Source organism: Mixophyes fleayi, chromosome 2, assembly GCF_038048845.1.
Source record: "Mixophyes fleayi isolate aMixFle1 chromosome 2, aMixFle1.hap1, whole genome shotgun sequence".
Classification (NCBI taxonomy): Eukaryota; Metazoa; Chordata; class Amphibia; order Anura; family Limnodynastidae; genus Mixophyes; species Mixophyes fleayi.
The window spans coordinates 317581343-317594155 of NC_134403.1; the positions used below are offsets into that span (position 1 = coordinate 317581343).

General features: G+C 45.5%; 1 protein-coding gene across 1 annotated transcript in view; it reads right to left on the minus strand.

Moving 5' to 3' along the window:
* Positions 1 to 217: 217 nt before the first annotated feature.
* Positions 218 to 12813, minus strand: part of DPH1 (diphthamide biosynthesis 1) — a 163986-nt gene continuing 151390 nt past the window's right edge. The window contains exons 9-12 of the mRNA XM_075196689.1: positions 12206 to 12306; positions 7334 to 7412; positions 6046 to 6180; positions 218 to 1080 (exon numbers count right to left, since the gene is read on the minus strand). Coding sequence (XP_075052790.1) covers positions 994 to 1080; positions 6046 to 6180; positions 7334 to 7412; positions 12206 to 12306 — 402 coding nt within the window. The 3' untranslated portion in view covers positions 218 to 993. The remainder of the gene's footprint in view (positions 1081 to 6045; positions 6181 to 7333; positions 7413 to 12205; positions 12307 to 12813) is intronic.

The following is a 12813-nucleotide window of genomic DNA, read 5'->3' on the forward strand; positions in this document are numbered from 1 at the left end:
TTTGAATAAATATGCTAATGCAGTATGTGCATAATTACATTATTTGTAGTGGGGAGCTCACAAAATGTAATTATGGGACAGCGTACAGCTATGTGACAGTGCAACCAGTCACATAACTTTTCCTGAAGTCTCTCTCTCCTAAGTCTCCCTCTCTAAAGTACTGTCACCAAACCACAGAGTTCTTAAGTCCTTGTTCCCAAATCACAAGAGGCAAAACAACATTTTACATTTATTGTTGAAAAAAAAGAAAAAGAAAAAAAAGAAGTACTTGGAAGTTTACATGACTGGGGCCCTTTGCAGGCTTTATTCTGCATCTGCTGTTTGTTGTTTATTCACTCTCTTACTTCAATCAATGTAACACCCTTCCAGTTCAGCTCTTCCCTGGATAGAAGCTGCAGGCACAGAGATTGCTGGGCCCCGTCCAAGGAACATTAAAGCCTGTGATCCCATCACATAGACATTACAGAGCTGCGTGCTGTTGGTCTCCACGCAGGAGGTGATTGGTTCTCACAGGAGGAGATACTGCAGTCTGTGCCAATAGCGGGGGTTTGGTGGGTTCTGATTCCTCATCTCCCAGGCAACGGCAGGAGGGGGGAGCATACAGCTCAAGCATGCCCTTATTAAGCAGTGCTTTTAATTAGCAGCAAACATTATATGGCTCAGAAAACCCCAAGACAGAAACAGAGGGTGCAGCTGGGTGCAACCTGACCCCAGTCCACGTACTGTAGGGCTGTAAGATGTGATAAAATAATGAAGCCATGTTCTGTGGGTCTTGCCAGACGTACAGGTTAATAGGGGACGATCCCCTGGTCTCCAGTGTCACAAAGCTGCTAATGGAGTTATACTTCGCGGGTCTACAGCGCTGACGTAACACACAGGTTCATTTTCTTTCTTCACACCTGCTTGCTGGAGGTGGCAAATGACTTCCTTGTCTCCAGTAATCAGTACAGAGGCAGGCTTGGGAGTTTCAGAGTGGAACTGCAGCTTGGTCACTTAGTGGCTGTGCATCTCTGTCTGACACTGGCAGTCCATTGTCTTTACACACCCTTCGGTAGTTGGGGTCTTTCTTGGAAGAGGATTCTAAAGAAACACAGAAAAAGTTACAGCTGTATCTGGTGTAATATGATACTAAAAAAAAAAAAGAATAGGACGGAGAGGGAAGAGGAGACGTTACAGAGATAGGAAATGGGACTGAGAGGAAAATGTGACATATGTCCAGTAAATGATAAAGGGGAATATGGGATAAGTGATAGAGAGATGAAAGGAGGAGAAAAGGTAAAGGAGGACAAGGGCAAATGTGGGAAATAAAAAGAAAGTGGGAAGTAGAGGTAAAGAGGATTGTGGACCAGGGGCAGATTGGGAACTTAAAGTAACCCTGGAAAAAATTCTAAATGTGGCTTCAACTGTAGGAGGGGCCAACACAAAAGTAGGCGGGGTCTAAATACATTTTCCCTAGCAGCGTACAAACCACACTGCTTCTGCTTTCCTGTGCCCTTACCCCCAAGAATAGGTTCCACCCTCCAAATGCCCTCCGTATCTCTTCTTGTGGGTAAGGGGTGGATTTCAAACATAAAAAACACATACACTAGCATCAACAATTTAACAGATGTTTTTTGTTCTAATTAGATAAGAATACTTCCATGAATGTCTATGCAAAATGTACCGCAAGTATGACAAAGCATGTATTATACTTTAATGCATAATAATTTGCCCAGTACTAGTGACAGGTACAGAATGCATCCTAGTGACATACAAAACAGAGCGCATTCAATTGATGGTTATACACTACAGAGAGCATACCAGTGACTGCCATACAATACAGAGAGTATCTTATTCATTGCCATACAACACAAGAAGCATCTAGTGAGCGTGCTACAATATAGACAGCATCCAAGTGACAGCCATACAATGCAGAGAGTATCCTATTGATCGATCTACAACACTGACAGCATCTTAGTGATCGCCATACAACACTGAGAGCACACAAGTGACAGTCATATAATGCAAACTGATAAATATGATCATCATGACATGATGGCAGTGCACTAGGCTTGTCAGGGGCTCTCCAGCTGCGGTGGCACTACAAGTTCCAGCAAGTGCCCAGGTGTATTGGGAGCAAGAAAGGAAGGAATAGATCAGCCCTGGGATAAATAAGGTGGCTGGCTCCTGGGGAGGTGCAAGCCACCAGGAAGCACACCGATGAGCTCTGGAGCCATCCAAACCAGGAAAATCTATCTATATAAAAAGATCATCAAGCAGCTCCCCGATCCACCGAGCTACCAGTAAATGTCACAGTGAAGACTATGGCCAACCTGCCCCTGCTGGGGACGGAGAGTAAATGAAAGTATGGGGAAAGATGGATGGAAATAGAATATTGAAATTGAGTAAAAAGGGGAAGGAGAAAACGGAAAGAGTTGAAGGAGTTGTCTGTGAGAAGTAGGATGAACACTGTACGCACAATGTAGCTGTTGGAACAACAAAAGCATACGATGAACACACACACACACACACACACAATTTTTCTCTTGCTAGAGCCCACCCTGAAAAAAATACTGTTATGGATAATATGTGTATAAGGCAAGACACCATCACACATTCTCCAGTTTACCAGTGTTCATGTGTATTTCCAAAGTAGGTAAAGGTATAAGGACAACTCTGATGTCAGCAAAACCTGTGACCTTTGCACACATTGAGTCTGGGTACAGTGATTTCCGCTCTGTGCCATAATGAATAAGCAACAGAAACAAGACAAGAGCAGCTGACTGCCTCTTAGGAAATAATAAGGCAGAATAAAACCATGCGTTCAGCAGACTGTGAGGTTATTATGTTTTCTATAATATTTGACACTGCACATAGCCACTTACATTACTGTATGGAAAGTGTACAGTTACTGCTACAAGCAGGAGTGTGGATAACAGAATACTTTGGCTGCACCATTGCACTAAAACATTTGTCTGTGAAGTGTTGAAATGACTGGATAATTAAATTTAAGGCATTCACTAAACCTCCTCCTTTCCCAATAATTGTACTTTGGTGGTGGTCCGTTTACAGGGACCCCCTGCATTGCTGTATTTAGCTGGGACCTCCGAAGGTCACTTTCTGTGGTGCTCAGTATTGACTGTTGTAGAGGAAATACAACACAGTGTTTCTAAATGGGGAGGGGGTGAGTATTTAGTAAACTTAAATTAAGTGGAAAACCCTCTTGCAATAACCCTGTAAGAATGGTAAAGCACATACATCATGAACTATGGACAATGTTACTACAAACTAATAACATTTGATATATTTAGAAATAAATCATACACAACACTAGGAAGCAACAGTGTCTTTTAGGTTCTAATAATATGAGTAAAAACAAAAACATTTCAATAACTACCATGGTAAAATAATAAATAAGAGGGCGGGCGATGCAGGTTATTATACTTGTACAAATGTAAAACGCGTGGCTTTGCAGTACACATGAAGCAGACATCGGTGATATTAAGGCATAACCAAGACCTGCCCTTCCCATTTTCAATGCTACAGATACTACTAAGGTACGCCTATGGCTCATATTATCCTCTTAGTTTAGGACCCGATTATGCAATTCAACCCAACCAATCTTGTGCCACCTGTAGCTTTTATTTGTGCTGATTAAGGCAAAAATAAGAATTTCTGATGTCCATATGCATTGATTCCAGGTCTTTTGTTTGGCAGTGTCATTATGCAGTAACATCCTGGGGTTTCTATTTCAATCCAGAACTATGCCATACATTCTGGTGATGATTTATTAAAGGAGAATGTGAAACCTGCATCCGCCATGTAATTGGCAAAGCTGTGGCATGGTACTCATGTAATATAATCAGCTGTTACACCAGGGAGAAGCATTGGTGCAGCACCAGCAGCCGCGTGTATCTCTGGAACACAGGGGTCTAATGCCAGAATATCATTTGTGTCTTTAATTAGTGTGATATTCTAAATATTATCAGTACCTGCAACTTAAAAGTTATTGCTTAGTCATTACTCAAACTACGGTCCCTACCTGCTGTCTTTGTTTAAAGTAACAAGAACATATCTTGTCAATAACAACTGCAAACTTTTAAAGATGATGTCCATTTAATGTGGACCGGACTCCTACATGCAGTAGATGCATCCACTTTACGAGCTGCAGTATGCACCCTATCCATTTGCTAGGAACCACTGCCAGTTTTGTGGCGATGAAGGACTATTCCATGAAGTTGTTGTTCTTAGTGAATTGATAGGCTATGTCGTTGTGAAAATTAGGTCAGCTCATAAAATTGATACTCCCACTGGGTTTACAATTGATTTTAATTACAGCCTTCCACCCACCCAGCGGTGTCTTATTTCCATGTTGTAGTTCTTTTATGTCATACATTCAGATTCTCAGCTTTGGATTAACAATGGTAATCTTACCATTATGTTGGTTTATATGCATGTGTGTAATTTTGAGATCCCTTTTTTGGCCCGAGCTACGGCTTTGTGTGCGTTAAGTGCTTCAAGAAGGAATGTACAGGTCAGATAGACTCATTAAGATTGGATATCAAGGGTCTGGATCAAGAGAGCCCATGACATTATTTAGAGGCCCATCTTTCTTTTGAAAATTCTGCTAAATATATATTTTCATTTGCATACTGGAAGCACTGGCATTAATCCAGTAATTTAGGTGGCGATCAATTACATATTGGAAAAAAACAAAGCTAGAAAAGCAAGCATATTTGGAACAAGAAGCAGGCATACAATACTTATTTACATTTGTATATTATAGTCGATGAGAAAATGTAATTTTATTAGTGTTTTTGTAATATAATTTATCTTGTGCACGGGGGTACTTATATAAATAAGGTTCTGCACTATGTTGTTTCCTGCATACCTAAACACTAGATGTGTGTGTGTGTGTGAGACGGAGAGTGTCTCTGTAATCTATATATCAGTTGCTATTGTGCTCTTTACATTGCTTTGCACCCCTAATGCTCCTGGATGATCTATCAGGTGACGGTGATGTAGTCTGCACATATTACACATATATTTTATCCTATGTACTTTACTGTGGTGTAATATTGTTACTACTTTTAAACCAGGTGCTCTGAAGATCTGCTGTTTGGAATCTTTATATATCTGAAATATGAGCACCTTTTCATGCACCATTCTGTTTAATGAGCAGCATGGATGTGTGACTAAATACACACTAATATAAATGTATGTACATTAGAGACTTCTGTAAGCTATTACCTGGTGACCATTGATGTCCTCCTGCTCATGTAGTCATCCTTTCTTCCCTTATACAATTTGTAACACTCCCTAATTATGTAGTAGTCCCATTATTGTTGATTAAATAGCACAACAACTGTGTTAGGGGAAATGATAAATAGACAGCATTAACTGGCTCCAAGCAGAATACGCATGGATATCTCCTCCATCTTACACTGACCTCTACCCTTTCTATCTACAGCCTCCTACAGACTCAAGGTTTCCGCACATCCATTAAGAAAACTCTTTCTGCTGTATGAAAGAGGATACAGGTTCTTTAGCCTTGCTCTGATTGCGGTTCACTCTGCATCTTTCATAAAAAGCTCATTGTAATTCTTTTCTACTATACAATACAGTTGCTGTATAAGTGTGTACAGCTACATTGCCTTGTAAGGATTATTAGATCTGGTACTGATACTATCCATGTTTAAGAACAAGTGGATCCTTCAGACAAAACTTCCATTAGGTACATTTACAGTGCAATGCTAGTGTGCCTAAAGGCAGTAACTACATCTCTCACCACTAGGTGGTGCAATTGGTGCACAGGAATCTAGGGGAATATTTCAAGCCAACATATCCATTTTGTCAGCATAGCATAAGAAAAAAAAATGAGAACATAAAGACAGATATGAAGAGCATTTATATACAATAAAAGAATGCAATTAGAGTAAAAGATGGTTGTATAAAGTTGTGACAGTAGATGGAAGAGATGATGAAACAGAGCAACATGGGAAAGAAAACACAGGCCAAAATATCTAAATGTGATAAAGTTCAAACACTAGAGTAGACAGAACTCACTTTTGTTTGTCTAGTGGAGACGCGGGCTGGCCGATGGGACTCATGGTTCACTGTCCAAGGACCCAGAGACTGGTTAGAGTAGAAGTCCATGGGATAGATCTTCTGCCATTCTGCTTCCTTAAGAGCCACAGAGGCCTAGAAAACAGCACAGGATGAGAGTAAAACACAATCAACAGACTTAGTAGTAGTATCAATATAGGAAATTAGTAGAGGTTCTTCATTCCCCAGGCCTCACTTGTTATGGGGACCTCTGCTGAAGAGCTGCAGGAGTACTGTCAGAAAGGCATAGCAGACAATGCAATAGAAGCAGTCTCTTATGAATCTCAGTTACTGTTTCACATCTTGAGGCTCTCCTGTAGCTTTAAAGCAGCAGTTCCCAGTAAGAATATCTGCATCAACGAGGGCCCCATGGGAGGCAGTCACATAAATGTGGTTCTAGTGTGGGGGTATTGTAACAAATCCACCTCTCCCCAACTAGCAGACCGGTTGTCTGGGAGCCCATGCTTAGCACCCCCTTGATCTGGGAATAAGGGCTTGTACACACAGGCATTTAAACTTCACTTTTACCAGAGTATATGAAGTGTGTTCTTTAAGCATGCATGAAGCATAGTGTACTATATGTATAAGGATCACTCCCATAGAACCCTACTATATTATACTGAGTATGAATGCTCGTGAATACTTCAGGCAAAGTTGAAATTAAAGCACAGTGAACAAATGCTTGTTGGAATGTGTGTGTATAGGTCCATTCATTCATATTTCTTTTAATTAAATGTAGTAGGCGTCAAACACATTTACACAACATGTAAAACGAACAGAGACATGTAAAGGCTTGAAAATATTAACTCCCAAAAATAACAGCTAAAACCGTTTTTTTTTTTAACCAATATATTTATTTTAATTACTTTATCATCATCATCATTTATATAGCGCCACTAATTCCGCAGCGCTGTACAGAGAATTCATTGACATCAGTCCCTGCCCCATTGGTGCTTACAGTCTAAATTCCCTAATATAGACACACACTCACACACAGACAGACAGAGAGGGAGACAAACAGAGAGAACATACAAACTCCACACAGATAAGGCCATGGTCGGGAATCGAACTCATGACCCCAGTGCTGTGAGGCAGAAGTGCTAACCACTAGGCCACTGTGCTTTATAAAATGGTCCACTTTTTATATAAATTATAGCATTGCTTTATTTATTTTACATAATGCATACTCTGTAAAACATGTCCCAATGGCTGTAACAACACAACAGGCTGCAATACAAGATAGGCTCACCTCATAAGGAGTAAGAAGAGGCTTAGGGAAGGCTGTCCCCCAATCTATAGAAAGTCTTGGGCAAGCAACCTGCACCCACCTGCAAGGAACAAAAAGACAATTTGCAGTTAGCTAATGAGAGCTGGTTAAATGCTTTAAGGGCCAAGGAGAAGTTTGCAACTGTCTTAAGAAATTATTCAGCCAAGTATTCTTGTGACAAGACAATACAAGTGTCAGTGACAGGTGTGAAACCATTCAGTCCTGATGTAATCTACAGAACACAAAGTGAGAAGTAGTTTTCTTGTAACCTTCAGAGAATTACAAAAGAGCAACACAGCCATGAATCCATATGCTCTGGTCACTGAAAGCGTTAAACATTGAGAGATCTAACTACTTTTTTAACTAGTTAAAAAAAAAAAAAAAAACATGTAGTCTCTGAAACCGGTCATAAAATATTCTGTTTATAATTTAATGTAGCATCCAGTTCAGTCTGGTGAAGGATGCTGTTCCACCACATTTGTGGTTTATGATACTGTTTTAATGGACTGGCTGCATTTTCTTCTAACAAGCTTTCGGGAGATAACCTTCTTTTCATCAGGTCAGAAATAATAGGCATCTCATTAATGCTCTTAACTTTAGTATTCTAGTTAAAAATAAACAGTTAAAGGGATTTTTTGCCATGATTTTCTTTGTATATATATATCTTTTATTTTTTACTTGGCATTTTAGGAACATTTTATAGATACGTTTAGATGCCTAAGATATTTTCACCTAAAAGCTTTTAAAAGATAATGAAGTTAAGTCTATAAATTAAAACTTAAGAAAAAAACAGTGAATGCTGGACATTTCATTTACAAGGCACCAATAGAATATTATATCATTTAATAAACAGTACAACACAGGTAACAAAATATGTGCAAAAACCTAACATTTCCAAACATAACTTGGGATACAGATAGAAACAGCGAGCGCGAGAGCCAGAGCAGGAGGCGGAGAGCGAGAGGCGGAGAGCGAGAGGCGGAGAGCGAGAGGCGGAGAGCGAGAGGGGGAGAGCGAGAGGGGGAGAGCGAGAGGGGGAGAGCGAGAAGGGGAGAGCGAGAGGTTGAGAGCGAGAGAGAGCCAAAGCGAGAGGGGAAGAGAGCCAGAGCCAGAGGGGGGAGAGAGCCAGGGGGAGAGGGCCAGTGCCAGAGCGAAAGGAGGGTCAGAGCCAGAGCGAGAGGGGAAGAGAGAGAGAGCGAGAGCCAGAGCGAGAGGGGAAGAGAGAGAGAGCGAGAGCCAGAGCGAGAGGGGAAGAGAGAGAGAGCGAGAGCCAGAGCGAGAGGGGAAGAGAGAGAGAGCGAGAGCCAGAGCGAGAGGGGAAGAGAGCGAGAGCCAGAGCGAGAGGGGGGAGAGAGCCAGAGCGAGAGGGGGGAAAGCGAGAGCCAGAACGAGAGGGGGAGAGCGAGAGGAGCAAGAGGGGACACACAGACAGAGCAAGAGGGGACACACAGACAGAGCAAGAGGGGACACACAGACAGAGCAAGAGGGGACACACAGACAGAGCAAGAGGGGACACACAGACAGAGCAAGAGGGGACACACAGACAGAGCAAGAGGGGACACACAGACAGAGCAAGAGGGGACACACAGACAGAGCTAGGAGGGGGGACGAGACACACAGAGCTAGGAGGGGGGACGACACAGACAGAGCTAGGAGGGGGGACGACACAGACAGAGCTAGGAGGGGGGACGACACAGACAGAGCTAGGAGGGGGGACGACACAGACAGAGCTAGGAGGGGGGGGAAGACACAGACAGAGCTAGGAGGGGGGGGGGGGAAGACACAGACAGAGCTGGGGGGGAGAGACAGACAGAGCTAGGAGGGGGGGAGACGAGACAGACAGAGCTAGGAGGGGGGACGACACAGACAGAGCTAGGAGGGGGGACGACACAGACAGAGCTAGGAGGGGGGACGACACAGACAGAGCTAGGAGGGGGGACGACACAGACAGAGCTAGGAGGGGGGGGAAGACACAGACAGAGCTAGGAGGGGGGGGGGGAAGACACAGACAGAGCTGGGGGGGAGAGACAGACAGAGCTAGGAGGGGGGGAGACGAGACAGACAGAGCTAGGAGGGGGGGGTGACGAGACACAGAGCTAGGAGGGGGGGTGACGAGACACAGACAGAGCTAGGAGGGGGGGTGACGAGACACAGACAGAGCTAGGAGGGGGGGTGACGAGACACAGACAGAGCTAGGAGGGGGGGTGACGAGACACAGACAGAGCTAGGAGGGGGGGTGACGAGACACAGACAGAGCTAGGAGGGGGGGTGACGAGACACAGACAGAGCTAGGAGGGGGGGTGACGAGACACAGACAGAGCTAGGAGGGGGGGTGACGAGACACAGACAGAGCTAGGAGGGGGGGTGACGAGACACAGACAGAGCTAGGAGGGGGGGTGACGAGACACAGACAGAGCTAGGAGGGGGGGTGACGAGACACAGACAGAGCTAGGAGGGGGGGGTGACGAGACACAGACAGAGCTAGGAGGGGGGGTGACGAGACACAGACAGAGCTAGGAGGGGGGGTGACGAGACACAGACAGAGCTAGGAGGGGGGGGTGACGAGACACAGACAGAGCTAGGAGGGGGGAGAAGAGACACAGACAGAGCTAGGAGGGGGGGGTGACGAGACACAGACAGAGCTAGGAGGGGGGAGAAGAGACACAGACAGAGCTAGGAGGGGGGAGAAGAGACACAGACAGAGCAAGGGGGGGGGACACAGACAGAGCAAGGGGGGGGACACAGACAGAGAAGGGGGGGGACACAGACAGAGCAAGTGGGGGGGACACAGACAGAGCAAGTGGGGGGGACACAGACAGAGCAAGTGGGGGGGGACACAGACAGAGCAAGGGGGGGGACACAGACAGAGCAAGGGGGGGGACACAGACAGAGCAAGGGGGGGGACACAGACAGAGCAAGGGGGGGGGGACACAGACAGAGCAAGGGGGGGGGACACAGACAGAGCAAGGGGGGGGGACACAGACAGAGCAAGGGGGGGACACAGACAGAGCAAGGGGGGGACACAGACAGAGCAAGGGGGGGGACACAGACAGAGCAGGGGGGGGGACACAGACAGAGCAAGGGGGGGGACACAGACAGAGCAAGGGGGGGGACACAGACAGAGCAAGGGGGGGGACACAGACAGAGCAAGGGGGGGACACAGACAGAGCAAGGGGGGGACACAGACAGAGCAAGGGGGGGGACACAGACAGAGCAAGGGGGGGACACAGACAGAGCAAGGGGGGACACAGACAGAGCAAGGGGGGGACACAGACAGAGCAAGGGGGGGACACAGACAGAGCAAGGGGGGGGACACAGACAGAGCAAGGGGGGGACACAGACAGAGCAAGGGGGGGGGACACAGACAGAGCAAGGGGGGGACACAGACAGAGCAAGGGGGGGACACAGACAGAGCAAGGGGGGGACACAGACAGAGCAAGGGGGGGGACACAGACAGAGCAAGGGGGGGGACACAGACAGAGCAAGGGGGGGGGACACAGACAGAGCAAGGGGGGGGGACACAGACAGAGCAAGGGGGGGGGACACAGACAGAGCAAGGGGGGGGGACAGACAGAGCAAGGGGGGGGGCACAGACAGAGCAAGGGGGGGGGGACACAGACAGAGCAAGGGGGGGGGGACACAGACAGAGCAAGAGGGGGACACAGACAGAGCAAGAGGGGGACACAGACAGAGCAAGAGGGGGGGACACAGACAGAGCAAGGGGGAACACAGACCGAGCTAGGAGAGGGGGGGGGGGAGACACACAAAGCTAGGAGGGGGGGAGACACAGACAGAGCTAGGGGAGACGAGACACAGACCGAGCTAGGAGGGGGGGGGGAGACGAGACACAGACAGAGCTAGGGGGGGGCAGACGAGACACAGACAGAGCTAGGGGGGGGGAGACGAGACACAGACAGAGCTAGGAGGGGGCAGACGAGACACAGACAGAGCTAGGGGGGGGACGAGACAAAGCAAGGGGGAGGGGCACAGACAGCGCAGGGGGGGGGGGGGAGACACAGACAGAGCAAGTATTTGTTGCTTAGAACTGGATGTAAACATTGAGAATACTGATCTAACCAACACCAGTCCTTCAGAAGTATCAAATCTCATTTAAAATTCTCTCCCTATCACCCCCTTTGATCTACCTCTGAATTACTCCTCGTCCTCTGGTACCCACCTCACTCCTGCCTACAAGACATCTCTTTTGCTGCTATCCACTTATGGAATTCCCTACTACCACGCCCAATCAGGCTTTCCCATAACCTTCAAATGTCTACATCTAAAAACCCATGTCTTTAATTAGAGCATAATCTACTCCCGCTGATACTATTCACACTAATACACCCTCACAACGGTCCTAATCTCCACTCTGTATCACACATGCTCCTCGTTTCAGCTGTGCCCTCTAATGAGCAAGACCCATTCTACCCTTTGTCTTCATGTCTATATTCATTACATCTGCGTTTTATGCACGTTTTATGTATTTCCTGTTTTTCCTACTGTACGGCGCTGCAGAGCACTGTGGCACCTTACAAATCTATAATAATAACAACCAGAACAGCTATTAATAATGAAAAATGTGTCAGTACTTTGTGGCCCATTGTTATATGATAATCCATATAAAAATGTATTTTAAATGCAGAAACAGCTTTTTATGTCACACTGGCAAACTGGACTACAGCAGTGCTCAAAACGGACTTAAGCAGGGATGAAACTTTAAACAAGAAGCAATTTCCAGTGTTAGTAGTGAAGTGACAGTGCCAAGAAGCCAGCGAGACCCCTCACAATTTCACCCCAAGCTGAGAGCTGAGCGCGCTGAGTGTGTGTGTTTACAGCTCTGCTCTCTATACTCACGCTTCCACCTCTGGGAACAGCTTGAGTTTATTAGGGAAGATTTCCGACAGCAGAAGCCGCACGTAACGACAGCCGAGAGCCTGTAGACGTGACTCCAGGTGCTAAGAGGGGAGAGAGAGAACCATAGTGTGTTAGACAAAAAGAGAAGAGCATTTGGGGGTAAGGCAGCCATCCAAAACTCATTCTTCAGTGAATAACCTTGCTAATTAATTAAGTCAGAAACTAGAGAATAACAAGATGGAATAAAATCTCTCTACATACATATATAATAAGCTAGTAAATCCTTTATATTATATATACACATGCAGACACTATATATCTAGATACACATTATACAGAGATTGTTGAAACACATATTTACAATGAAAAGAAGAACAGAATTAACCCCATGTTGTATAATAAAAACTGATAAATAAAGTAGTACAAATTTATGGACACAGTGCATGTAATGTATTCTTCTCTTCTACCTCCGCATTACAGTTGGGAACAAACACAATAATAAAACAAAACTGGTTATTATCAAATGTACAAAGATGGGGAGGCTTACTATCTATAGGAAAATAGGAGTTTGACATACAAGGTTAAATGTCACATAATGCACAATGTTC